Raw genomic sequence first — 27,284 nt, forward strand, 5'->3', positions numbered from 1 at the left:
AAACTACTATCATGCGTTCAACCCTCGTGTCCAGCCATGGATGAACCTGTTGGGAGAGATTCAGGTTACCCATCTCTTGTATATGAAGTATGGCCCCAACTCAACCCACCTTTGACGATCGCCAACTCGGTCTCTTTGGCGAAAATAACATGGTGTTGTGCTGTAATCATTGGTCTAAGAGCGCTACTGCCACTCAGGAACTCCGGCGGAATGAAGAAATGTCGTTCAATCTTGGGCAGAACCTCCTTCTTTGGATCCTGCAGCTTTACAGAGCATATCCACAGATCACGGTCGAGGAAGATGATTAGGTCCGAGCAAAGACCAACAATCTCTTTGATATCCCGAGCTGGAAGTTCCAGTGAGAAGGAGCGTGGATTTTGAGACTTAACAGCTTCTGAATTGATGGACGAAACCGCCCAGCCCAGCACACGGATCTTAGACGAGCCACGTTGACTGAAAGCACAAGCAACGACATTTGGTTCGGAATCCTGTGCTAGGATCTGTGGAATAAGGTTCGCCGCAATAGACGCATCGAAACTAGGCGGCATATCCAGTGGAAGAGTAACCACATGCTGCATGGTATCCCAGTCATGCAGCTGAAGCGAATGGTCGGTATTCAGTACCCCTAAGTTGGGTCCTAATCTGACCCAGTGTCCCCCTCGAGTTGAGCCTTTCAGGCATTTCTGGCGAGCCTGCAGATTCCAGATAACGTGCTGGTTTTCGGTTGCTCCCAAGAGGTAGCGCCCACCATGACTGAAAAGCAGTTGCCGCAGCGGTCCAACCATATTGCGTTGTAACACGACCTCGCCTCTATTCTGCTCAGTCTGACCGCAGACATCAGTGAGTCTTCGAACTATGACGCTACCTCCTCCATCAGCACTTGCAATCAGACCGTTTTGAAAGGCGATTCTAGAGATGAAATGTCCATGCCCATGGGAGTGGATCTCGGAATGGAACAGCCCGGTGCTGACCTCATATGCCACAACGGATCCATCATCGCGCCCGGCAAAAATGAGATCTCCTGCCTCGTCAGGGCACATGGTCGTGATTGAGATAATATCGCCGTTGGTGCCAACCACAGGAGCGCCTAGGGCCCCGACGCTGCCCGTACTGGCGTCAGCTTTTGTCGGTTGGCGTACAAGGGCGCTTGGCTCCCAGACTTTTGTTCTCGAACAACGGATATCGACAATAAGAAGCCCATCTCCAGTGAAAGCCAATTCTCTAACATCATCCAGGCCACTTTTTATCGAATATAGCAAGCAAAGAGTGTCGAACTCCCACACATGGATCGTGCCACGGTAGTTTCCAGACCCTAGAGTCCGGCCATCGGGCGTTGCAGCAAGTGAATATGCATCGCCCTCAACTCTCACTAGCTCTTTCTGCGCCCAAGCGTCGTAAATCGCAAGCTCTCCGTCTTGGTATGTCACGGCCAGGAGATTCAGTTCTGGATTGGGATTGAACAGCGCTGTCTGCACCGAAATATTCCGCGCTTTTGACCCTACGTCTCTGCCGCAAAGGCCGAGAACAGTATTGTCCTCGAGGCTGCATAGATATATTGGCCTCCCTCGGTACAACAATGCGACCATTGACTGGTCAGGGGAGATGGCAGCCGCCAAAGGTGCTTGATGACGTAATGCGAGTTCTTGATGCTCTGTATTTCGAGCAGTCAGAGGTCTGCGACAATGTCCAAGAACATCGGGCACATCTGCCTCTTCTGAAGACCTCCAACGAACAATTTGGCTCGACGTTGTCACGCCAAGGAGCTCTTTCTGGTCTACCGAAAATTTCAGTGAGACGCATGGTATCTGTAAAGGTAAGATGTTCAGCAGCTCACCACCCATTGACCAGACACAAATAGAACGAGAGCTGGCAGAAGCGAACCTCGTGTCAGAGGAAGCAAAGGCCAACAGTCTCACTGCCGTGGGTGGCTTTGCCGTCACACCCGGCACACTTGGGGTAGACTCTTCCCAGTTCTTATGCTGCACCGACAATCGCTCTTGACAAGTGGACTGGTCGTACACAGTGACCACACCACTCTTCATACCGATCGCAAAAACGTTCGCGCCAGTCGTTAGGGAAATGGCCCAGCTGTCTCTATATTCGATGGTAGAAATGCAATCATCCCAAGTCTCAGAAGCCGAGCCGACACATTCGAGCCATTTAGGACCCCTTTGGACAGTTTGGAAGAGACGCGATTGTTTAGGTGCTATGGATGGTATTAGAGAATGGATGGAGCTTGGATGACTCCGCAGGTTATGACCGAATTTGGTGACCACTCTCATTATATCCGTGGCCCAATCGTCTAGAGTTTTGGAATACTCGCAAAGCTGCGTCTTACGTTCTCCTCGACTCTTGAGGAAGCCCTTGAAGTTCTTGGCTGCTCGCATCAGGGGATATAGCGAAGGTTGCTCCATGGCAATATGTTCAATCCAGGTCAAGGCTTTGGTGGATAAAAAGTTGGACACGTCCTTGAGCAACCGGTCTGACGTCGATGGAGAAGCAGCAAAATGCTCCGAGAATGCACTGCTGGCGTAGTTGGCAAACACGCTTCGACTTCGCAGCCGTCGATATTCACTGCCTCCGAGATATCGGCCGCGAGACGCCGACATCTCCTTTCCAAGGCATTCGAGACACGTTATTGCGAGTCGCTCGTGCCCAGCGCGGTGCGTGACTTCGAACAAGGATTCCAAAACCTCAAGGAGATACTCACGTGCCGTTGCGTGCACTAGTTGCACACGGCCGTCATTGTCAATAAAAAGCAAACCGTTGCAAGGACCTTCAATGACCGCTCTCAGATTTGGAACTCTGCACCCCTCATACTCATTCAAGGCAACCATGAGTTCTTCCAACTTGAGAGGCCGCATGGCGCATGTTGACCAAATCAGAACTGCTTTTGCAACCTCACGTTCGCCCTGTCGCTTCGACCGGAGCAGAGATTGAACGGATCTTTCGTAAAAGGCCGACATCCCGAGAGGAACCTCTTCGAAGATCTGGGCTATGGAGGTTTCCGAATAGACCACTTCAAGCTCTGGGGTGACCAAAGTCAGCCACAGAAAGGAGTCATTGGCTTTTGCCAGTAATCTCTCAACCAGAGCATTCCGCTTGGCGTGATCATCCACCGGGAAATAATCGAGGCGAGAGTTGAGATAAAGCCTCATGTCGGACTGCGTATTGACTGACTGGATCGAATCCATAGTTTTGTGGATACTGCTGTTCAACCGTTTGAAGAGAGCTTCGAGTATTGGGGTTTGACGGCCAGTCATAAAGATCCGGAGATCAAACAAGCAGTCAATCGTATCAAGCTTCAGGAACAACTTCTCCACCTCCGCGCATTCGTCTACTCCATCAATAACCCAATATTGAGGCCGCCGGATCTCGGACTTCAGTATGAGATTGACGAAAAACTTTCTCCAAACGGCACCATCATCGTCCTCGTCGAAGGTATCCCTCGACTCCTGCATCGTTATAAGCGCCTCCCTTATGTTTGGAGCAATTTCAGCCATTTGAAAGGCCAATGAAAGCAACATCGGGCTGATCCCAGTGTTTGCTCTCTCGCCTGTCCGAAAGAAATGGTATGAACAATCGCGCTTTTGAGACTGCAGATGTGTGATAACGTGGGCGGCGCACACAGATTTTCCTGCTCCAGCTTTCCCACTTAACCAAAATATACTGCAACGACCGTTCATGGACGTTACCCGCCGGTTCTGCACTGTATGCGAGCGAGACGATCCTTCTGCCACAGGAGGACTCTCTCGTGTACCATCCCTCCAAATTTCGAATACACGCCGAGCCTCTAACCATGTGCAAGACTCCTCTGCTTGTTTGTCTCGGTGCTGGTCGAGGTCAGATTGCGGTGGATGGCCGATGTTCAGATATGTTGCAATGGACTCCATCTGTCCTGCCTTGTATTGCAACGCGTCCTGCCAGGATCCTGATGTCAAACTGTCCGTTATCGTCAGGAATGTGTTTCGAAGGGTTAGGTAATTCTCATCTTGTGGACTGTCGAATTTGCAGATCTCCCGGTGGTCTGCAAAAATCATATTGACTTCTTCGCCGTCGTAGCCGAGGACCGCCGAATCTTGCTTTACGATCAAATGCGACCTGATCATCCCTCGAGTCTCATAGAAGCTCCACAAGCGCAGCTTGCCCGGGTGAGCTACACTTCTGAAATCGTCATTGATCGCCTGCAAAGAACTGGAATTTCGACAGAGGTCTTCAACGTAACCTTTCTCGCAACCCACAAGGTCAAGAAACCCGTTGAGCCGCTCTGCCGCGATAGACCCTCGATGAGGTGTTGCCAGAAAAACGATGCATTTGATGCGGTTTACGATCGACTTTCCTTGATGATGCGCCAGCAGGTAAGCCTTTTTGATGACCAATCCACCCATAGAATGGCCGATAAGGACGATGGGGGTCTGCTGTTCTCTCCTCAGATATGGTGAGTTCTCAAGTTGATGAAGGAGGTCTCGTCCAAAGTCATGCAAAGTGAGTTGGCTCGCTTTGGAGGTCATCCAGTCGTTTGCGTAACCAAATGAAGACGTCCGCACTCGGTCTTTCAAGTCGACGTCAGCGGCGATCCATTCCTTTGGCCAGAACAATCTTAAGTTCTCGTTTTTGCACCATGTTTTGACTGAGCCGCCTCTTAGACCATGGACGAACACAAAATCGACTTGAGGCTCTGCAGGGGAGTATAAAGGCGTCAATCCTCGTGGATTGCTCCCCGCGCTTTGCCTCACTTGTTTGACCTCAGAAGATCTGTATGGCAGCATCCCAAAGAGCTTTTTCGGAGATGAGGCTACTGCCCATTGTAAGTCGCCTTTGTTGCGGCTTCTTCCATGCGATGCCTGCCCGGAGTCCATCGAGGATGGAAGCAGAGCGAAAGAAGCGAAAATGTAAGCGAGAGCTAAAGATTCAAACCACTAAAACACATGACTATGATACACGATGCATATGATTTTGAGCACGTCGAGAACATGGGGGAAACAGAAGAGCACTTTGAGAAATGCCTGATTCTTTCAAAGACAGCGGATGACGCCTTCCTCTATGGTCGATAGCAAGACGACCAGGCGCGTGCGAACCATTTCTTCGGACTCATAAGTCCACCAGCCATGGCCGTTCGATCAATGGGGTACGCAGCACTGCCGCCCCCATGTAGCGCTTACCGTTAATAGTGCCTGGCCGAAATACAGAGACTACCACGGACAAGGTTCCAATCACGTAGCCTGTCAATGGCAGCTATCGAGCACTCGATGAGACAACAAATGAACGCAAGCGAAGTGGTTCAACGGACGCGTGTGAATCTTGAGGTCCTTATGGTGATTTACCTCGTAAATGTCTAGGTAATTCGAATCGAGAGAGAATTATGTATGTCAACCGCCCGGGGAAGTCCCTAAACCGTCACCCCACTAGCCATGCAAGGAGGATCCACTAGGCAACTGGTTGGTATGTGACTGGGTGCGATGCCCCAACTAACAAGGACCCTGCAGAAAATCGACGATAGCGGCACAATCTTTGGGCGCCAACTCCAGCAACAAGTTTCAGGCACTGGGGTTCCACAAGGCAGGCATCTAGCCCCGAAAGCCTTGCAGCTGAGGATGGGTATATCAAGAGAGAACCAACTTCGGTAAAGAGTCAAGGGCTAAGTCTACTTTTGGTATTGCGTGAACTGACCGTGCATAGCTTGATAATTCTATCTTGTTGCCAGAGTTTGAACCCTCTTCTATACTCAAGGAGGAAAAGTACGAAGGGACAGAGGTAGATCCAAATGTCCTGTCAGGTAGCTTCCGCACCATGGAGCTGCCTGAAAACCTAATGGCTAAATCATAGCACTCCCCAAAGCAAGCCGAGTTATTTGGTCAACAACGTACAGAGCCTCGTTCTGGGCTATCTGCACGAAAATCGACACTGAAGACCCAAATGGCCACAAGAAATCCTACTTTGTGAAGGTAAGGCAAGCGGAACACTTACACGAGTCAGCTCGCGCCTCATATGCTAATTCGGAGGGCGGTGAGGTCTATACAACGGCTAAGTCCCAAGCACAGGCAATGGGAGAATACTTGTCCACGAAGGCCTTGCACGCTGTCATCCCAGACAATGTGCCACGGCCCATTGCATTGGGCGTCCTCGCGCAAGCCAAAAGCAAGTATTTCTTCATCGCCGAGTTCAAAGACCTAAAAGAAGACTCGGAAGTGCCACCCACACAAGCTCTGGCTTCTGTTATCGCCAACTTGCACAACAACTCGGTCTCCCCGAACGGCAAATTTGGTTTCCAGGTGCCGACCTCCCAATCGCTGCAGCTAGGGAATACCTGGTGTAAAACATGGGAAGAGTTCTTCGTCCGAGCCTTTCGCAACACGGTCAAACTCGAGCAAGAGGTTCAGGGGGCAAACGAGGATCTGCAACTGCTGGCAGACGAAATGTGCGCCAAGGTAATCCCAAGACTGCTTCGCCCAATGGAGACAGCAGGGCGGAAGCTAAAGCCTACTCTCCTGCACGGGGACCTGTGGCATGGCAATATCGGAATCGACCTTGTGACCGACCAGGTGGTGCTGTACGATTGCTGTGCTTTCTACGGCCATCATGAATGTGAGTGGACTCCCGGCAAAAGATTCTGGCGGCCTCTCCAAGTTGCCATCTATCTTCACAGTTACGCTACCCCGACATATAGTACTCCCGACATATCATATCTTAACATACATTTATGCTCCTTCACTTATATACACACATATCTGCGCCCTCGCTGACTTAGTTCCTTGGCCAGACGACCTGGGCATGTTCCGCGCGTCGCGCTACCGGACGTCACGAGCGCATATACGCGCGTACAACCAACTCGTCGGATTCTCCGACCCGAGTGAAGATTTCGACGACCGGAACGCTCTGTATGCGCTCCGGGTCGACCTCGAGGTGTCGTGCGGGTGGCCCGCGAACAAGAGGATGAGGCAGCTCGCGATGCAGGAGATGAAGCGGCTGGTGGAGAAGTATCCCGCGGGGTTTGAGGGGTGGCAAGAGGAGGAGAAGGGGAGTTAGATCTACCATCAATGATTGGGATCAACGCAGAACGAGATATAGGATTACGATATCCCGAGAATAAGAGAGAAAGCTTGGAACGACGCATTCAGATCCGTTGTGAGGCCGGTGATCAGGAATCTTGTCGACATGGCTTGTCATGATTGGGTTTTCTGAGTATCACAGCCATGGTGTATAGCATCAGTCCCAAAGGCCAACATTCACAAGGAGGAACGGATTATGGTCATTAGTAGCCAGGGCGTGACTCGTCTAATATGTAAATAGATGACACCCTCAGACTCGAGACATTGGCAAGTGCTTCTATACTGGCACTGTCCAGCCCGCTGAGTTAGACGAATGATGCTGGTGCCATCTCCGGTCCTCTTTCGATCCGAATCTCTGACCCGTCAAAGTCATTTGGAATAAAAATATCCTCGCTATCGACCTGATCGGCCGACGAATATGTGCTCCGTATGTCGTGATCGACGGGCACAGGGGGGAGGCGACATGTGTCTCGGCCGACAGAATCTGCGCCCCCTATTCAACGGACCGGACGCCGAGGGGCGGACGTCCTCCTTATCACGCCTTCGGACGAGGAACGATGGTTAGGAAACCCCGGAGGTAAATACCGTAGTCGTCCGCAGAAGGAACAAGACATTGGAAACTTAAGGGCAGGCTTGGTGGTTCGACATGAGAGAGGCGAAAGGATGCCAACTTACCTACTCCCTAGCCTCGCTGGATAGCTTTGTACGAGGTAATATTACCGAGCACACAGCGAAGCCGAGATTCGGACGAAGGATCGGGCGGAGATTCTCCACTTCGACTATTACTCCGTACGAGAGAGATACCGAGCAAGAACATACCTACACTGCAATCGAACTGACAGGCACCACAGGGGCAAGTAAGGGGCAAGAAGGTAAGCGGCCTGCATCATAATCATCATCGTCATCATCTCCTTCACAGCCTTGTTGTTCCTGACGGTTTCCCAACACAATGAGCGAGCTAGCTAGCTGCCTCCCGTCCCACTCTTGCTGACAGATGAGACGGTCAATGTCCTGGCGCGCTGGTCACCGCTGGTCTGATGTTTTCGACCAGAGCAGCGGGCTCACCTCGCACGAGTTCGCATGGATCTCGTCCTAGAGCCTCGCCCTCAGAATCGAATATAAGGACGGAGATAGTGTCTCGCAAATACATAGCGACAGGTGCACCACCACGCACTGGATCGTATCCCAAACAAGAAAAAAAAAAAGCGGAATAAAGCGAGTCAGGAGGACGAGGACGAGGATAGAATGGCCATCCCCGACCAAACGACCACCATAAACCCGAATTCCTCCTCTTCACTGCATGGGAAAGTCGCTTTGATCACGGGCGGTTCTCGAGGGGTGAGTTGAGTATCTATCTATCCCATCCCATCCCATCCCATCCTCTCATCGTCTTGCCAGCTGGTGAGAGGCTCCTCCTGTTCCCTGGACCAGGGTTTCTTTGCACACCCAACCAAATCTTCGAGCCAACCACTCCGAGATTGTTTTTTTTTTTTTTTTTTTTTTTTTTTGACAAGAATAGATCGGTGCGGCAATCGCACTCCAATTCGCCCGCAAAGGCATCGCCGCCGTCGCAATAACATACATCTCTAACGCCAAAGCGGCCGAGGAGACCTTGTCCAGATGCCGCTCCGTTTCCCCCGATCTAAAAACGGTGGCTGTTCAAGCCGACATCCTTGATCCGTCCATCGGTCCGAATCTCATTCCAAAAGTGCTCAAAGAGCTGAAGACGGACCGGATCGACATCGTCGTCAACAATGCCGCCCTCATCAACGACCTGGGTCTGATTCAGCCTTTTGCCGACACCACCGCCGAGGTCTTCGGAAAGACAATGCAGGGCAACGTCTTCGCGCCCATTAGCATCATCAATTCCGCATTACCTCATTTCCCGCCCAAGGGGGGTAGGGTGATAAACATCTCAAGTGTTTCAAGCAAGCTGGCGAATCCTGATCCGGTCTTGACGTACGGAGCGTCCAAAGCCGCGTTGGATAGCATCACACGATCACTGGCAAGTCTCTTGGGCATGAAGACCGGCGCGACGTACAACAGTGTGTCTGTGGGACCAACTAGCACGGATACGGTGCAGGGCATCATCAAGGAGTTCGGGGAGTCGTGGATCGAGGAGACAACCAAGCTAATCACGGCCGAGAAAAGACTGGCTGAGCCCGAGGATATCGCCTTCGTGGTTGGCTTTCTCGCAAGTGACGAAGCAAGGTGGATCAATGGGGCCCATATCATGGCAAATGGAGGAAACAAGGAATTGCTGGCTCTGCAGGGATAGAGAAACCTCTTGGAAACCTGCAAAGGAAAGCTCAAATCTCCATGACAGCTAGATAGAAGAGCACACCAGACCATAAATGTACAGCTCTCAGCATAGACCTCTGATCCTTCTTGCTTCCTCGCAATCAAGCAATGTCACAGGGACCCAGGACCTGCTCTGTCCCGAGCCGCTGCGTGCTTCGTCATGTCGAGAATTTCAGATGAGCACGCGGCGAGTGTTGCAGGACACGACACTAGGATGCTTCTGAAATGTTCAAGCAGCAGCAGGAGATTCCGACGAGTTCCGGCCGCAGGGAGATCATCAAGCCTACGTGTCTTCGCGAGCTCTTTGGACACCTTGCCATGCATTTTCTTCAGTGCAAGAGAGTAGTGTCTCTTGCGTTGTAGCCGCCCAAAGATGACGGCCCTCGGGCTTTGCGATGTCTCGGCAATTGAGCTTGGACTGACATCTTGTCGCTGGTCAGTCCCGGAAATGGGCGTGGCCGGATCATCTTCACTGCAAGGCATCGACTGGCCGAGAGTTCCGATTGCAGCATGGAGTCTACGCCTTGGGCAACTCTTGCACGGTGGTGCAATCTCAATCTCCGAAGCATTTGCCCATCGCCTTGCATCTCTGGCAGGCAACACTCCCCTGGACAATAGCATATCACAAAGCGGGGTCTTGGTGTCCCTTTCGTTAGAGTACCAATCCCAGTTCTTCTGGTCCTCTGTCGTTTCGGTGGCACAGATCAGATCGACCCACTCATATAAGGGAAGGACTGAGGCAAGGGTGGAAGCCCCCATTGCAGCCGCTGAGTTATGACTCGAGGATAGTGATGGGCGAAGGATCAATAGGTCACGATATCACAGGGTGCTGGCGTCGCAGTCAATGTAGGTGTGTGGCAGGAGATGGCGTTCTGACAGCGAAAGTGGTGAGCGTTGTTGTTGAGTATGTGGTTTGCTAGTGGTTAGGATGAGTGATCGATATAGCGTAAAGGCGTGCAACGAACAGAAATGTAGTGAACATGAAACAACTGATGTTGGAAAAGTACAATGCTGAGCTGGCCAGAGAGAAGAAGTTTGAGGGAAATTAGGAAGCAGAAGCATATTTGCTGTAAAGAAAGATTTTGTTTGCAGCACCGAACCGTGAAGAGGCAAGAGCTGCCAGACCAAGAAAAACAGGAAGGGCAGTCGAAGATGAGAGTCTCTTGGTCAATAGGAGTTGCCGCCGAATACTCCTGTGCCGAGTCGGGACATTTCCAACTTAACGTCCCTGTGTTGTGAAGTCGGAGAGTATAAATACAAAGAGTCCTGAAGCATACCTACCTTTGACGTGGAGCCAGAAAACCTACAATCGTCCCAGTTTCCATCTTGCAATCCGGGACTGGACATCTTCCCATGGTATTTGCCTGACCTTTTTCCCAGTCAAGTCTTCCCCCTCTTGGATGACCACCGTCGGTGCGCCGGTACCATGGCCCCTATTGTCTACCTTCCCCGTGAAGATTTGCGTGGCGACCCGTCTCAAATCGGCTACTGTCAGAGCATCTATTTTTTCGCACATTTCCTTGACGCCGACTTTTCGACCATGAACCTGAACTTGTCGGCCCAGGTCCTCCAATTCAACCAGCCTCGACTCGAGGTTCATCAGAAGGCTAAATCGCAGTTGGTTTTTGGCTCGGTTGACTTCCGCAATGTTCAAACTGGAGAAGCCGGAGTCCAATGTGAGCGCTTGGAGTTCGCGGCAAATTACGTCCACCATGTGACCGACTCGACCGGGCTCACAAGCTCCGGCGATCCCGAAGAGACCGCTGTCTGTATAGCTGTGGTTGAAAGCCACGCAGCTCTCGACCCATCCGTGCTGATTGAGAACGTTTGTGTAGAGTCGAGAATACATTCCTTTACCAGGACCGCCGGCAGAAAACGACCCACCACCTCCTAGCAGAGTCTGTAGCGTCGCTTGGGCGTAGATATCTTCGGAAGAAATGGGCACACCTTCAAATGCAACATGGACGTAAGACAGAGGGATCGTAAATTTGTTTGGTGGCGGGGGTAGCGTGGGCAGCGCTAGATAGCCTCCCGTGTAGTGAGACGGCATTGTTAGAAGAGATTCAGGAGGAGGTTGGATTAGAGAGGGATCAAGTGGCGATACGGTTGCTTGATGCGGTGCGGAGGTGGAGAAGCTGTTGAACCCGGGAATCTTCGACAAAAGCCTGCTTGTGGGAGATTGTGGTGGTGGAGGCTGCTGTTGTGTATTTGTCTGCGGTGGGTTTGGTTCGGTCGATTGCGATGTATTTTGTGATAGTGAGGGTGTTTCCGATTTTGCCATATCCCCAAAATATTTCTCGGTCAGGCGAACAGCTTCGTCGTGCTGAATGCCGGCAAAAGCGACCACTATCCGCTCCGGCTTGTAGAAGGTATTTCGATACTTCTCAATCAGGCCCTTTGTGATGTAAGGCAGCCTCTCCCGGGGGCACAAAAGAGGGTGTCCCAACGTGTTATCCTTGTATGCGGCCATGTGCAATAGTTCGGGAATGATCAAATCTGGTTTGGCCCAGATTTCCTGGATCTCATACTCGGCGGTTTCCAGCTGCTGTGCCACCTCTTCATCTGTAATTAAAGGATCTCGAATGGTTTCTGCGAGCAGCGCGATCGTGTCGGGGACGCTGGTATTGAAAGTGGCGGACTGATACATCAAAGCTTCTCTGGAGGATGCACACTGAATGTTTCCGCCCAGCGATTCCAAGGCCTCCAACATCTGGTCTGCAGTCCTCGACTTTGTCGACTTGAAGGCCAGACGGTCCACGATATGACTGACACCCCGTAGAGATTCATCCTCATATCGAGAACCGGCATCAAGGTAGACGCCCACGCCTGAGAAGGGACCCGGTAGTGATTCGGTAGCGACTCGAACGCCATTAGGTAACTGCGTGATGTGATCTAATTCAACAGGATCCTGAGAGGATGCGGTGGTCAGACAACTGTCGCCTGCTTATCAGCGGAGGGAGATGCGGACGTACTTTGTGCAGAGGATCTCTGATGGTGGCATAGTTCCTCGCCACGGACCTTGAGGCCTGGGTGGATACTAGCCTCGCATTGCGCAGAGCTCTTACCGCTGCAGTGCGCATGCTGGGGCGGTGTGCGAGGGTGCGGAGGGAGGAAGAAGAAGAAGGATAGATTGAGGTGGCTATTGTCAAGGTTCAAAGCGACCGAGAAAATGAATGTCCGCAGGCAAATTGAGCAGGATGATCGCGCGGCGAGCCACCAGCTGTGTGGAGGGTTTTGTGGAGATAGGGCCACTAGGCTAGACCGGGCAGACCAGGCGGCCCAACAAGCAACATGGCTACGGGTAAGGCTGTCACCCAGTCTGACCATAGCAGAGGATGAGGATGGACAAGGGGACTAACTGATTGAGATGGAGATGGAGAGGCGATCACGGGTGAGCTGGGTGTTGGTGGTTCTGGTGGTGGTGCTGGTGGTTCTGGCGGTTCTCGTGGTCAGCCGCAGGGACCCCCAAGTGACTGCAGGCGACTTGATACATATGCCCACCAGCCCGATGACATCGACGGCCGCCCGCCTCGATCAAGCGAACTGCCTGTGCTCCCTGTGCTCCCTCCCAAGTACAGAGTCCAGAGTCTAGACTGTACCCAGTATTACTACTTCCTCTTGTCTCCCTGCGCCTGGAGATCTCTCTCAATCACCTCTTGTGTCTCGAGTATCTGTGAGGACCATATCCGTTTCATCCATTTGAATTCAATTCTTGCGTTGTTCCCTTATAGGCGTCGTTCCACCAATTGACGCCGCTCTGAATTGGGGCCACCAGACCTGCGCGACGACACGCCCGCCCCCCCCCCCTAAAAGTGCTTGGGTCCAACAACATCCCTGCTCAACTGCTGTGCCTTTGCTGCTGACTTGCGGCCTGGCTGTCGAACTGTGGGCGCAGCCTACATCATATTACTCCGTACAGTCCCCCATTTGTTTACCAAAGTTAGCAGGATCTTCGCCCTGTCTCTTGCTTGAGCCTCGAGCTCGGAGCCTGCGCCTCAGCGAAGGCGCATGTTACAGATTCAACTGAAAAAGATCTCGACACGAAAGACCGACAGACTTGTGTTGTTGTTGCCGTTGCCGTTGCCGTTGTTGCTCACTGCCGCCGTTGCCGCCTGTTCCTGTAGCGCAGCGTTCCTGCCCTCAGTTACTTGGCCTCACCTTGCCCTGTCTGGGAACGCAGTCTCGATCAGTGCTCTCTACCTTCACCTCCTTTCCCATGATCTCGCCGTCTGCCGCTGTGAGCTCACCAGCGGCAGCCGATCCGATTGTCAACAGAACCACATCTGCAAGGCGCCGAGGTCTGAGTTACCTGCGTGCTCTTTCGCACAATCGTTCATCGGGTGGAACAAGTCCGAACGAGCCCTCCCGCTCGCCTAGGCACTATTTCCAGAGATCCCTCAGTTACAACGACAATCGACCTGATCTTACCACGAGTCGACGACGGAGCACTTCTCGACCTAACGAACCTACAACCTTCCTTTCCTCAGACCCGCGTCAGGTCGGCACCAGGAGTCCATCCCCTCAGGTCCACCAGGAACCGCCTACAGACCAATCCGCACCCACGAAGACGGAGGATATGGCGAGACATCGGTCATCCACGTCAAGGAGGACAGCGAGCAATAACCCTCGGGCCGACCCCTCGACAGCAGAGGCGTCAGATTCTGTCTCGAGACCTACCCAAGCAAGAACCGGTCACACGACTACTTCGGGCACAAAAGGAGAGTCACAGGAAGGAGAGACGAAGCAACATTTACCGACCATTCGTTTCTTTCCTCACCAGGAGGTCAGAAATGGGAGACCGTCCCTCCACTTCTCGCCAATCACGAGGACCTTGCCCAGCGAGCATTCTATCATAAGAGTCGGCCGCTATTCCGAGCGTGAAGGTGTTCCTTCGACCAACCCTACTGGTCCCTCCGATGCCCCTGTTGGCTTCAAGTCAAAAGTCGTCAGTCGAAAACATTGCGAGTTCAGTTTTCTAGATGGTCAATGGCAGATCAAAGATGCCGCATCTTCTTCCGGCACCTTCCTCAATCACATCAGGTTGAGCCAGCCCAATACCGAGTCTCGGTTATTTCCAATCAAAGATGGAGATATCGTCCAATTGGGCATTGATTTCCGTGGCGGAGAGGAAATGATCTTTCGCTGTGTCAAAATCCGCATCGAATGCAACCGCGCGTGGCAAAAGAAGCCCAACAATTTCAAGTATGTCACCTCCTCTCGAGGACTTGGTAGCAGAAGCTGACGTGTTTAAACAGCAAAAGCAGGCACCAACAACTGCAGAGTCTGGCAAAGGACCAACCCTCGGCAGACACCAATAGTGGTGAATGTTCGATTTGTCTAGGCTCTGTCCTCGTATGTCTCACGAGACCCCGCGTACTTACTCTTCGCTAACATCCTTCTCAGCCCTGTCAAGCGTTGTTTGTCGCTCCATGCGCCCATGTCTGGCATTACAAATGTATTCGGCCTTTGCTCGAAGGCAAAAACAGTGTCTACCCACAGTTTCAATGTCCAAATTGCAGAGCGTATTCAGACCTGACTGCAGATGTTGACCTTGCTCAATCTGACATAGACGAGTGGCTGGAGAATACTGATGATCAAGAGAACCAGACCGCGGAGGCGGGTACCGAGGCCGCCATCGAAGCAAATCATTCGTCAGATGCAAAAACTAACGGCCAAGTAACAGGCGAGCCAGAATCTGCCAGTGCGGCCGTGCCCAACCCAAGCGTGAATGGCGACGACGTTCAAGTGGAACGACCCTCTGACCATCCTCCCGTCACTATATCCCAGTCCGAAATCAATGGCGATGAAAATACTTCTCCGGCATCTGCGAGAGCCTCGGGACTTTTGGCACGCAGGCAAGCTACTAACCTGCGGTCGTCCGAGCTTTCAATGAACGGCAGTATCGACATGCCTGAGCAACCGGTGGAGGACGAGATGCATGGGCAGCTCGAACAGCAACGTACCCACACACAAACCCCGGATCCCGACCATGTCGTCGTTGTAGAAGGACCATTAACACCCAGAAATAATGCAGGACCATTTGTTTTTGACGGTAGTGCCGGAAGGTCGGATGCGAGACAGTTGACGGTACCTATCAGGACAAATGTTACTGATGGAAATCGTTCGTCTTGAATTTGTTGAGGTCCAATTCTGAAAGACCTCCCGGAGGTTCTTGTCGGAGTAGGGTAGAGAAGCATGGAGGGGATGGCATCAAATCGATGCCCCGGCGACCATGGATGGAACATGAAGACAGGGTCATGACACCAAAGACATGCATCGTGGGGGAAAAAAGGAGGCGGATCAGTGGTCGGGATCATTGTTTTCGGAAAATATGGTTATAGCGATATTTCTGAGCGGTTTATCTGTAGCATCTAACACGAAGTATTCTCAGTGCTGCTGATACTGTCGTTTGATGAGAATGCTGCATGGTGTAAGGGAGCGGTTCATGATTTGTATCAGGTATATCTAATTTCATATGTAAGTAGTAGAACTACAGTACACCCAACTTCAGCTTGAGGGACGTATTACACAGAACCAAGCCCACTTGACAAGAGGTTAGTGGACACTCACTCATTGCCACAGTTCTCCGCACTTGAATGTATAGATATCTGGGGTCTTGGGATCGGTCAGTCTACGCCGTACTCTAGATTCTCTAGATTCGTAATACCTAGTACAACTGCGACCTGATGCCCTCGAGCCTGAACTTGACGTCCTTCAACACTTTGGTTTTCGGTTCCCAATCGTCAAACTGCTCGAGCAGCTGTCTCGCTTCATCTCGCAGTTCCTTCTTCACGATGTCTTCTTCGAGAATTCCGCGCATCGCGAACGGGAGGATGTATGGATTCGTGGTCGCGCTGCTACTACTACTACCGCCGCCGCCGCCGCCGCCGCCGCTGCTCCCACTGGTCGTCGAGAGGGCCTGTCGCTTCGAGCTGGATATAGGCACGTCTTTGGTGGAGGTTGTCTCCAGGGTAAAGGCAATGGCGAGATGGTACACGGCGTCGTCTTCATACAGTCTTGAATGACCTTCTCCAGTGTACAAAGACCCTGCCAGCGGCGAGGACAGCTCTCTGATCAATCCGTGGTCCGGCACACCCACATTCCTCAACTTCAACACAAATCCCACGAGATTACTCAGAAAGTTGGGAGCGTGGATTCTCGAATCGATCGAGACCGCCCGGTAGATGTGGGGGTGTGTCAGTGGTGCAAAGATTGATGACTCCATGGATACCAATTGGTCGTCGATGCTCCCCACAAAGGTGACTTTAACTCCAAATTTCAGACAGTCGGAGATGGCGGCCATGTAGTCTTTGGACACCTTGGAGGCAGGGTCTGTGAATTCGAACAACTCTCCAGCGGAACCCATTATCCAGGGGGATTTGTAGTCCTGAAACGGACCCATATTCACACCGGCCATGGCGCAGACCCCCACACTGGCAGTCGACGAGAGACAGCCGAAATGTATAAGTTTGGCCACCAGCATTAACGCCACAGGGACACCCTGAGAATGTGCTGCGATCATGACGAAGTCGGATCTTCGAATCTCGTCGATCCAGTTTAGGAGGAGTTTCCATAACAATTCGACACGTTCGGCAATCCGTCCTTCGCCTTCCAATGCTGCTGTTTTGACTTCACATTCGTAACCCTGAGATTTTGTGTATTTTCGAATGTTTTGTGCCGCCTTTTCGGCGAATTTGATGCTGGTGCCGGTGGGCTGGCCTATAAGTGATCGAACCATGGGACCAGGAAAATAGCCGTGAACGCCTATTGCCAGAGCGTTGTTTATTCGAGGTAACTCCCTTACTAGGGAGAGGTGTTTTAGCTGAGTAGATTCTCTGGTGTAGTAGAGGAGGCGCGCCAGTTGCTGGAGCAGCGAGGGTTGTTCTTCGAAGGTGAGCGTGCTCTTGAGGAGAGGAAGGAGCAAATTCTTGTCTTCCCTTTCTTTTTTCGACGGTGCTGGGGACTCTGGACGAGGCGTTGGGGCTTTGGCGGGTTCTCGTGCAATGGCCGTTGCATTGGATGATTCAGCTTTGGTGGTCAAGGGTTCCTGTTTCGCCGGGACAGCTTTCTTCTGGGTCTTTGGGGTGCCCTTCTCCTCCGTCACTGGCTGTTGCTTAGTTTCGATGGTTTTCTGTCCCGCGGTCTTATTTGACTGTCCCTGTGGAGATGGCTTTACCACGGGTTTCGCAGCGTCGTCATGTAGACTAATGGAGGCTCGTTTCGGCCGGGTCTGCGAAGGTGTATTTGATATTGCAATTTCGCCGACATGAGGCTCATTCTCTAATTTCGTAGACTCGGGGCGTTTCTTTTCTCGAGACCAAAACACCCATCCTGAAGACTTGGATCCGTCGCCCGGAAGTTGTGGTGGTGGTGAGGTTTCGAGGGACGAAGCTTGAGACCCCGATTTTGTCTTGGGCGTCTTTGGCGGTGGGATGTCGAGATTCCCTGTCTGTTTCTTTGCAACTTCTGAATTCTCAGCCGTTCCCACGGTACTGGGCTGTGGTGGCTCGGATGGAAGTTCTGGCTGCTTTGTTGATCCGCTAGTGGGTTGATCACCGCTGCTCCACATTTGATACCAGCTCCTTTTGTTGCTGGTGTTTGTAGAAATTGCGTTTGCTTGCTCTGGCACTTCCTGTGGAGGATTCACGGGTCCCGAAGATGTGTCGACCACTGGAGAGATTTCAGGGTCCTCTACAGGCTTGGGAGGAGGAGGTTGTGATGGTAGTTGTACTTCTGCGGGCTTCGCTGAATTGCCGTCTCTTCTACCTAGCCAGCTCAACCACATACTTTGAGGTTCTGGCGCTTGCTGGGGAGGTTCAGGGGGTTTTGAAGTCTCTGATGTTGGCTCAGACGCTACTCCTGGCAGGGCTGGACTACCATCCATCTTTTCTGGTCGCTGTTCCTCATCTCCTGCCGGCTGAGGCGCATTTCCGGTATTCTTGGTCTTAGTGGGCAAATCTGGTTGTGATTCCCTTTTGCCTAAAGAGCTGGCAGCTTCTGGAGTGGCATAGACAAGAGTAGTGGTGGCATCGATAGGAAGGGAGCGGTTTGAGCTTGATTTCCCCAGTGTCATTGCTAACGAGGGCGATCTCTGCGACTTTATTTTCTCCTTTTGTGGCAAGGTCATCTCCTGAGCTGTCGGCGTAGTGATAGATGGCGCCGCATTTGAGGACGTGGAGGTGGATGAGACACTCTCACGATGCGTCTGGGTTAGAGGAGGAGCCTTGCGAGGCCAGGTTCGAGCGAGCCATGACTGGATCAGTATATCAGCAATCCGGAAATCCAATTGACAAAGGAGTCAGATTACCGATCTTTGATCTTGTTTTGGAGTCGAAGGGCTTGAGGCGGGAGGAGTATCTGGGGGAAGAGGGACGCTGGCGGCCTGCTGTGCCTGCTGAGCCTGTTGAGCCTGCTGTTGAGGCGTCGTCTCTGGGCGCAGTTCCTGAGTTGGGTTGGTCTTTTGGCGCTTCAATGGTCTGGCGGGCGCCATTACGGTGGACTCGGGTGGCAGCTACGTGTTCAGCATGAGGCAAGCAGGATGAAAACGTCGTTCAGCAGGCTACTCGAGGTCATATGTAGGTACTTGGGTGGTGCGAACAAAGGCTGATGTTGGAGATGTGGAGGAGGCTGCGCTACGTCACATGTCGCTCATTCTGGCCATCGCCTAATCCAATCAGACCAACCAGTCGTTGTCCCTCGTGCTCTGCTTCTGCTTCATGGTCGATTCGAGCACAACGCTGGTTGACAAAGTTCAGCTGTGTGTGTGGAATCAAAGGACTAAGTAGAGCGCCACGCCTTCAAGAGGTGTGCAAGATGCCCGAACAGTAACCTGGTCAGATACCACAGCATGAGCGACCTTTGGCGCCTTCGGATCCATTCTGAAAGAATCGAAATAGTAAACACAGATGGACTCGGACTTTTTTTTTTCACTCACGATTCACTCCCAGTTGACTCTCGAAGTCCAAAAACTGGTTTCAACATCGATTCGTTAAGAGTCACCACCTTCTCAGCCCCTGCTACTGTTGCAGTTCTGGCGAACACCGTCGAGATATATGCCAAATGCTCATTGAGATTGCGGGCCTAGTGCTAGGGGCTCTACCGCTGTTCATCTCGGCAGCGGAACATTACCGGGATAGTTTTGCACTTGTCAAAAGGGCCTTGAAGAAGAAGCAGTTCCCGCAACAGTACAAGGATGAGCTAGCTCTGCAGCGAACTCTGTTGTGCCTCTATATCAAGGCCGTAGTGGGGAAAACGTCCCTGCTACTTGCAACTCAAGCAGAGTTGGTCGACGACTTTCAGGGTGATGCATGGCGAAGACCGGAAGTGGTCAAAGAGTTGTCCAACGAACTTGGGAAGGCCTCTCAGCCTTTCATCACGCTTCTGACCAGCATCTTGCGACTCTGGCGAAGCAACTCCGGTCTGATGGTGGCAGCGGTGGTACGACAGATGACGATGTCGCAAGTTCCATACCTTTTCCGAGTCCCTGCTCAACAGCTAACGTTCGATAAGGTGCATAAACCGCAACAGCTTTACCTTGAGGCTGTAACAGACACATCTGAATCTGCACGAGAGCACATCTGGAGCAGAACTAAGTTCAGCTGGAAACACGCTGATAGGTTAAACTTGTTGGCCGAGTTGAAATCCTACAATTCAGCGTTGAAGAAGTTAGGCACCGCTGTGAACCACGCGAAACCCTACGAACGGAAACAGCAGACGCGGAGGGCGAATACGACTTTCAGGCTTCCCGCTGACACCGAGAGGCTGTATGAAGTCATTTGCAAGGCCTGCAGCTGCCAGCCTCTCAAGTAAAGGAATGTAGGCCTCGGACTTGCTGTTCGTAATCACGATGGTTCGACCAAGGATGACCTGTGCTTTCAGTTGCTGCTGTTTGACGCCAACGACAAGGCGTGCGTCATGACCGTAAAGATGATTAAAGCCTTAGGACCGTTGAACCCGCCTAAGAAGAAGATACGGTTCAGCCTTTTAGACAGTCAAGCCACTGGCAGCGCCTGTGTCAAGATGAAGCAGCTTCAAGGCTTTTGCCTGGAAACCCGACTGGCCCAGCAGGCTAAGGCCGGTCTGCACCTCGTTGTGGATGAAAAGGGATAAATGTTTACCACTCACACTGGTCAACCCGACACCGTGCCGGACAAAGACCGAATGCTTTCGCTATGCGAGATTATATCGAATTTCAAGCTCTACGACCACAAGCGCTGGCTGCATCGGGAGAAGGCCATTACTGACAGTCACCCTCGCATACCCGTTGCTCCAGTTACACGAGAGCTCGTGGTGGCAATCCTTGTGGAATTCTCAAAGTATTTCCTTCATGGACCTTGGTCATTCCAATCTCGCCACTTGCACCCACCCCGATCAGCGCGTCAGGTTAAGGAGACCATTCACACACTCAATGGTCGCTGGAAAGAACCCGCCACAGTCCCCAGGTCCAGCGCCACGGAGAAACGCTCATTTACACGCTAATGGGGTTGTTCTGCTCGAGCTCTATTGAAACCGATCCATCAAAGAAGTGGTCGATGCACAAGGTGAGAGTGATTGTCGAGGCGTCGCACAAGACCTGCTGGAAGGACACTCGGATGACATCAATATGAGAGCAGAGTATCTTCGGGCTGTGCGATTTTGTCTGAGCCCTCACCCAAATCCCTAGTCGGGCTCGTTCAGTTTTGAAGACGAGGGATTCCGCGCGATCTTCTACAGCGAAGTTATCTCCATACTGGAAGACAACCTGATGTCGAGGTTCGAAGTAGACAACAGCATCTGGAGGGACGAAAGAATTGATTCAATGAGCACTCATCGAATATGCGGAAGTCCATGAAAACAGGACGCTATTTTCCACCACGAGAGATCTTCATCAAGAATATGTAGAATGTTTCTTAATAGATACCGTAACAGGGTCTTCATGCACAAAAGAAGCGAAAAAATACGTTGGCCTTGCTCTATACCAATTATGCTCGTCGAATGGCAGAAACATAAAGTATCTGTAGCGCCATCTTTCTTGTCCGCCAAATGTCGGTCAACTCAACGCCCCACAGCCTTGTGCGCCCTGAAAAAGTTATTGTGCGTCACCAAAGAACGCACCGCAACACCGCATTTCAACCCACATCTTGACCTACTCCAGAGAATAAGATACCGGAGCAACAGTCTTCCAAGGACTATAGATAACCATGGCCAAAACTTCAAAGATCAAGAAAGATCCCACGGGTAAGTGCCCAAAATTTCTTTCCGCCAACAGTCCCCCGCCCCAGACTTCTTGGGCGATTTTTCATATAAAACTAACAAAATAGCGAACCCCCGATCCCGCGCCTCAAAGCGAGCCACCTCCCCTTCAATCGACGTCGACAAGTCCCTCAAAGACGCCCCGCGCGCCTCGGACGCGACGCCTATCCTATCCGCTCGCCCAAATAGCGGGATCACCAAGGCGAAGCGGAAACAGAAGCCCCTCTCACGCGGGCAGCGGCGCAGACACGAGCGAGGGCTTGCCCGGGCAGAGATGGTCCAGGATCAGTTCGCACGCAAGATCGAGGACGCCTCGCACCGGCTGAGGAAGAGGCGCGAGAGGAAGGGCATATGGGAGGAAGTCAACGGTACGGACAAGTTTGATAAACTCACGGCGATTCTTGGTCAGCAGGATGGGTGGGTGGATGAGGACATGAAGGAGGTCAAGAGTGACGGCGGCCATGTCAAGGATGTTGAAAATTTGCACACCGTCTCTGAGACGAAACTCCTCGTGGTGGACCGCACGGCGCCTACGGCGGCACTAGCACTGACAACGACCGCTACGACACAGGAAGAAGAGGACGAAGCCGACAAGATAACATGATGGCTCCAAAATTCTCCATCGTCGACGTCTACCAACTGCCAGTATGATTATTTCTTCGGCCGCAAATGCGTGATCATCCTCTCAATCTCGACCAACTGCTGCCCGTTGGCCTTGTCCCGGAGCAACTCCAGCGAATTCACATCCTTGGCCTTCAAAGCCTCCTCACCAGCTTTCACGATCATGCCGCACTTGACCCACATCTCGATCCTCTCAGAAGGCTGGAGGTTGGTACATTTGGGAATGAACGACGAGGCAAGGCGAGTGTTGCCCGCTCCCAGGACTTCGTTGTAGAAGGGCTAACCGCAGAGGATCAGTATCGGAAAAGCCCAACAAACTCTTTCAAAGGACGAAAATATAAACTCACCTCCCATCCGATCGGTGACTTCTTGCTCTTAGCAATTTCCTCAACCTCACCCCACAGACGGGCTGCGGTCAAAGCCCGAAGCCGAATCCACCACCATGTCTTCTCAGGAACCCGAAAATCACCCTGGACCTTGGCAGCTCGTTTGCTGTACCCAGATTGGATCAGGCGGAACATGGTCTCGTTGACGCTCAAGCCCACATAGCTTCCGCTGCCGTCAGTGATGTCCTTATCAAAAGCCTCTTGCATTTTGAGAAGCTGCGCGGCCTCCGTGAGCGCTTTGGTGTGGAATTGACCGGTGGAATCTTTTGCGTCAGTGAGCAATCTGCCAGCGAGCTTGAGCTTGTCGACCACTGCCTGAACCTGCGTCTGTTGCATGGCTTCTCCTAGCAACAAGTTCGATCCCTCGATGGGCCGATCGTCTTGATAGTACAAATCCTTCAGCAGTTCTCTGTCTGACACTCTGAATGAACTCTCCACCAGTGCCGATGCCACAGGTTTGTCGCTGATGGTGCGGAGGAAAGTCGCCAGTGGCAGTTTCTTTTTCAACTCCAACAACACGAAGAAAACCAAGTCGGTGTCCCCAGACTCGATTGCCTTGTTGAGTGCGATTTCGTCCTCCTCCATGTTGAGCAGGAGAGGCACTTGTTTTCCCGCTCTAGGTTCATGATTTAGCAAGGTCGTTGCAAGGTGGCCTCGTCCTTCGTCATAGGCTGCTCGCGCAATAGCTTCAAAGGAGATGCCATGTTTGCCGCGCAACCGCTCCACCACAATCTCTCGAACAGCATCGTCATCTGCAGGTGATCCTCGAACTTTCTGGCTAGCCCAGTGAACATAGATCTTGCTGGGTGGAAGATGCAAGAACTCCGACAGCTTGATCGCAAGGAGGTATTCTCGTCTATTGACGAGACGTGCTATGAGTCGTTCCGGTGTCAGTCTGACGTACTGTTCATATGACATGTATAGGCCGATGCGGTAGTCCCGGACAGCATTCAACACTCTCAAGTCTTCGCACATGTCGACGAACTCGTCACTGCTGTACAGTTCCAATACCGATTTGCCGAACGAAGCGGCGCGTAGCAGCTGTTTCTGGAGAGTCTGGTTGAATTCATTCCCAGCGGCCCGAATGCACGTTTCTACTGCGTCTGGTAGACTGGGTTTGATCCGCTGTATATTCTCATCTGCCTTGGGCGACTTCTTCTCCAAGAGCTCGATCGAATCAAGAAGCACCGAGGCCGCTGACGTTGAACCAAGCTTGAACACTTCTTCCAGTGGATCGGGAACCTTGTGCAAGAATTCACACACTTCGTTTGTAATCAGCCGGACACCGTCAATATCGGGAACGACATGGACCTGGTCGTCGTAGTAGTACTTGACGGCAGCACCATTAGGCCCAACCATGTGGATTTCGTCTTCCCAAGCTAGGATGACTGAATCGTTTCCACACCAGTAAATCTGCCTTGGAGTAGTTTTCGCTTTCGAGTCGTATTCGCTGTATTTGTTTTGGAAGTCACTGCCGACGACCCACACTTTGCCGTCCTCGGTGAACAATGCTGCAAATCGCCCATTGGGAGAGACGCTGACGTGCTTGAACGGGCCATCTGAGAGTCCTCGATCTTCGGCTTCGGTGACATCCACCACATAGATTGTCTTATCTATTGCGAGTAGCACCTCGACAGACCTAGAAAGTGTATATACCGGTGGAATGAGGGACCAGGAATGGACTTCTCCTTCTGGTGCTTGAGCAAGCAGCCTTGGTCTGGGTTCTTCAAAGGAGGAAACAGCTATCAATGAGTTGTTGGAAAGTAGAGCGACGAACCCGTGCGACCAAAACCGGCAAGACACAACACCGAATTCCTCTGCACCGTGTCCAAGCGAGAAAGGTTGAAAATCGCCATGGAGCTCGAAGTAGCAGTGGACAGTGCCGTCTTCGGTCACGACCAAGAGCTTCTCATCGTCCGACCAGCCCAGACCTCTGATTACGCCTTTCTCCCAGTTGATGGTGCTGATGAGCTTGCCTGACGAGGAATAAATGTCGATGGTTGGCTTAGTTGACTGCCCGGTTCGATACCGTGCAATCTTGGTCGTGTCTCGCCACAGTGCTGTGGCAGTCAGCTCAGAAAGGTTGAAGCAATGATGGAGGCTTACCTAGCGCGCCACCATATGGTGCCCCTGCTACTAGGTAGTTCTCAAGTTCGAGATCCTGATCAAAGATTGACTCGTACAAGGGTACTTTTCGGTAGAATTGATCGCCAACTTTCTCCCAGCCAGCCCTGGGATTGTTAGCTGTCATGAGGTCAGATGATCCATGAAAATACTGGACAATCTGATATTAATAAACTGGATGAGAGACTGTAGAGAGGGAGATGGAGGCCTCTACTGGATATTGTTGTCGGTTACTGGCCAATAGAACGAGGGCTTGGCTCGGCTAAGTTTCCATATTCTGGAGCTCCGGAGTCAACGTCAACTGCCACCACTGCCGTCTTCTCATGCTGGCCCATTGCCACTATCACCTTTTGCCAGAAAAACCAGGAATCTATCAAATAGCGGGCGGTTCAGGGACTGGGTCGCAAGAACGAGAATGCATATTTTGCTACAAAGCTAGGCTCGACAGACTTGGATAAACATGGATACGGCACAGGTGTTCTTGGATCATGTCAACGACCTTACAGACCTCGAGCTGGCTGTCCTCCTCAGCCTCGTTGCCCAGCATCACTGCATGGTAGTAGGCAGAGATGATCTACTCGATGATCTGGCATCCGAAATTGCATTGGTAGGTTCCGATACAAACCTTTTAATCTCGACTAATGCTCGTGCAGATAGTCAGAGACATGTTCGGCCTCTCGTACATAATACTTGATCGAGATGACCTGCAGTCTATCAATACCTTTGGTGCTGCCATTCTGGATGATGATAACAATGAATTCGATGATATGCCGTACGAATCTGATGTTGGTGTGGAGAGCGTCTGTCCCAGTCTTCGCTCTAAACCTACTTGCTCTCTGACTGACTTCTAGTCGCGCATGCTCCATTCAAAATTAGCCTCTGTAAATTTCCGCGCAGGATCTTCAAGCCTCATGGATCGCCCGGATTTGGACACAAGACAGGTTGTGAACGTCATCATCGCCAAGGACTTCAACCTCGCTCATGAAGACGTGCAGATCCAGGCTCTCGAGGTGCGCTATTTTCCCCAGCCACACTTCTTAAGCTAACCAAGTGCGTAGCTTATTAGGAAGCGGAGAATATACAGTCGAACGACGGTGCATCTCGCGCCCACGGTATTCCTGCTGCTTCCACTTGTTGCCGCCTCTTCCAAGCATATCCGATTGAACAAACACCTTGTAAGTTCAACCCATTCATGTCACGCCTAAGCTCAACTTAGCAGAACGACCGCATATTCATGTCCCACTCTCACTCGCCAGAAGATGGTTTTCCCAATCTTGAGGAGTTAGATGACGCAGTCAATTCCGAAGACCACGACTCCAGTTATTCCTATTCTCGCTCTCCGAGTGCGAGAAGGCAGCAAACGATTGCGAATCGTCGAATCGGCGCAGAGGTGGGATCTGTCACCCGGTTGGTCTGTTGAGTTTCTGACGGCGGCCTTCAGTTGATCGAACAGCTTCGTGCCCAAGGCCATGCTGCGGCAATTACCCCGGATATTCGAAGATATCTTCAGGATGTTGTGGCATTTCTTCGGATGGAGAGAGGGGTTGACGGCGGTATATCGCCGTATGCGACAACGCTTTTTCTCGCCCTGGCAAAGTCAGTGCCTTGAACTAAACTGCATAGTCATGATTCTGATTTGGCTAGCAGGTACCTCGCTCCATTCCACGGGATTGACTATGTTACGCCATCGTTAGTCGCATTGGCGGCAAAGAAGATATATGCGCATCGAATCATCATGGCCACTTCCAGTCGCGAGCGCAGCACTCAATACGGGACTGACCTTGTGTCTGCACAAGACCTTTTGAATGACTTGGATCCAGACATTGTGATCCAAAATGTCCTCGATACGATTGAGCGTCCTACATGATCCAACCCTTCTCCGAAAAGGTAAGTTACAGCGATGAAAGCTTCGCCTAGGCTAGAGCACAGCTTAGTGGTCACAGCTTGTCGAGATCACTGCAACGGCCCCTCTTCAAGATGACTCGCTCGGTCCCAGTAGGTTCTCTTGTACAAGGGTTTGCCCTCGGAAATACGGTCGCATTGTTGCTATCTGCTGCCCCTTTGTTTATCAATATCAGCTCTGGGGGCATTGCTCAGTCAAACAATGAAGCAACAGGTCGCTGTGAATCGCTACCCTTTCTCTTGAACGACCGCTCCTTCTCTCGACATGAACAAGTCCTGAGACCATCTGCCTGAATGCGCACCCACACATGCTGGACATAAATAGCTGCATCTAATAGATTAATGCAAATGCGGGTTGGTAAGCGGCACTTCTTCTTCTTCTAGCATTATTGATTCTCTGACTGTCCAGCGCAGATTATCGAGATCATTGATTCCCCTGTGCCCACCACCTCATGTTCTGCGGGTTTCTGAATGCCTCGAAGTACTCTGGTGCAATGCAGGCTCGGCAGGTTCTGGAAGACTGTAACCCTCGAGGTGAACTGGCTCAAATCGACCAGTCTCGCTGCCTTTCGAGAGTGCACTGAAGATCCGTCCTGTATCCATCTAAGAAGAGCACAGGAAACCTAAAGTATAGCCACCCGTTCTACGCTGGGAGAATTTCGTTGTTATG

General features: G+C 51.8%; 10 protein-coding genes across 10 annotated transcripts; 6 read left to right on the forward strand and 4 right to left on the reverse strand.

Annotated features, from left to right (window-relative positions):
- Positions 1-65: 65 nt before the first annotated feature.
- Positions 66-4,769, reverse strand: A1O5_11656 (uncharacterized protein; the record flags this gene model as incomplete). Its single annotated transcript, XM_007752228.1, has 1 exon — positions 66-4,769. One exon carries the CDS (start codon positions 4,767-4,769, stop codon positions 66-68), a length of 4,704 nt encoding a protein of 1,567 aa, XP_007750418.1.
- A 1,275-nt stretch (positions 4,770-6,044) lies between these two features.
- On the forward strand, positions 6,045-7,026 carry A1O5_11657 (uncharacterized protein; the record flags this gene model as incomplete). The annotated part of the gene is made up of 2 exons (XM_007752229.1): positions 6,045-6,585; positions 6,761-7,026. 2 exons carry the CDS (start codon positions 6,045-6,047, stop codon positions 7,024-7,026), a joined length of 807 nt encoding a protein of 268 aa, XP_007750419.1.
- A 1,268-nt stretch (positions 7,027-8,294) lies between these two features.
- A1O5_11658 (uncharacterized protein) lies at positions 8,295-9,327 on the forward strand (the record flags this gene model as incomplete). The annotated part of the gene is made up of 2 exons (XM_007752230.1): positions 8,295-8,387; positions 8,569-9,327. 2 exons carry the CDS (start codon positions 8,295-8,297, stop codon positions 9,325-9,327), a joined length of 852 nt encoding a protein of 283 aa, XP_007750420.1.
- Positions 9,328-10,653: 1,326 nt separating this feature from the next.
- Positions 10,654-12,430, reverse strand: A1O5_11659 (mitochondrial processing peptidase; the record flags this gene model as incomplete). Its single annotated transcript, XM_007752231.1, has 2 exons — positions 10,654-12,258; positions 12,323-12,430. 2 exons carry the CDS (start codon positions 12,428-12,430, stop codon positions 10,654-10,656), a joined length of 1,713 nt encoding a protein of 570 aa, XP_007750421.1.
- A 1,496-nt stretch (positions 12,431-13,926) lies between these two features.
- On the forward strand, positions 13,927-15,482 carry A1O5_11660 (uncharacterized protein; the record flags this gene model as incomplete). Its single annotated transcript, XM_007752232.1, has 3 exons — positions 13,927-14,552; positions 14,606-14,702; positions 14,754-15,482. The coding sequence occupies 3 exons, from the start codon at positions 13,927-13,929 to the stop codon at positions 15,480-15,482; spliced, it is 1,452 nt and encodes a 483-aa protein (XP_007750422.1).
- A 535-nt stretch (positions 15,483-16,017) lies between these two features.
- Positions 16,018-18,840, reverse strand: A1O5_11661 (uncharacterized protein; the record flags this gene model as incomplete). The annotated part of the gene is made up of 2 exons (XM_007752233.1): positions 16,018-18,603; positions 18,658-18,840. The coding sequence occupies 2 exons, from the start codon at positions 18,838-18,840 to the stop codon at positions 16,018-16,020; spliced, it is 2,769 nt and encodes a 922-aa protein (XP_007750423.1).
- Positions 18,841-19,409: 569 nt separating this feature from the next.
- Positions 19,410-20,159, forward strand: A1O5_11662 (uncharacterized protein; the record flags this gene model as incomplete). The annotated part of the gene is made up of 1 exon (XM_007752234.1): positions 19,410-20,159. The coding sequence occupies one exon, from the start codon at positions 19,410-19,412 to the stop codon at positions 20,157-20,159; it is 750 nt and encodes a 249-aa protein (XP_007750424.1).
- A 1,370-nt stretch (positions 20,160-21,529) lies between these two features.
- On the forward strand, positions 21,530-22,185 carry A1O5_11663 (uncharacterized protein; the record flags this gene model as incomplete). The annotated part of the gene is made up of 2 exons (XM_007752235.1): positions 21,530-21,566; positions 21,650-22,185. 2 exons carry the CDS (start codon positions 21,530-21,532, stop codon positions 22,183-22,185), a joined length of 573 nt encoding a protein of 190 aa, XP_007750425.1.
- A 47-nt stretch (positions 22,186-22,232) lies between these two features.
- On the reverse strand, positions 22,233-24,839 carry A1O5_11664 (uncharacterized protein; the record flags this gene model as incomplete). The annotated part of the gene is made up of 3 exons (XM_007752236.1): positions 22,233-22,481; positions 22,550-24,648; positions 24,695-24,839. 3 exons carry the CDS (start codon positions 24,837-24,839, stop codon positions 22,233-22,235), a joined length of 2,493 nt encoding a protein of 830 aa, XP_007750426.1.
- A 333-nt stretch (positions 24,840-25,172) lies between these two features.
- Positions 25,173-26,579, forward strand: A1O5_11665 (uncharacterized protein; the record flags this gene model as incomplete). Its single annotated transcript, XM_007752237.1, has 7 exons — positions 25,173-25,319; positions 25,366-25,512; positions 25,564-25,722; positions 25,771-25,887; positions 25,932-26,102; positions 26,154-26,308; positions 26,360-26,579. The coding sequence occupies 7 exons, from the start codon at positions 25,173-25,175 to the stop codon at positions 26,577-26,579; spliced, it is 1,116 nt and encodes a 371-aa protein (XP_007750427.1).
- Between the last annotated feature and the right edge of the window lie 705 nt (positions 26,580-27,284).

Source organism: Cladophialophora psammophila, assembly GCF_000585535.1.
Source record: "Cladophialophora psammophila CBS 110553 chromosome Unknown aczJe-supercont1.27, whole genome shotgun sequence".
NCBI lineage: Eukaryota > Fungi > Ascomycota > Eurotiomycetes > Chaetothyriales > Herpotrichiellaceae > Cladophialophora > Cladophialophora psammophila.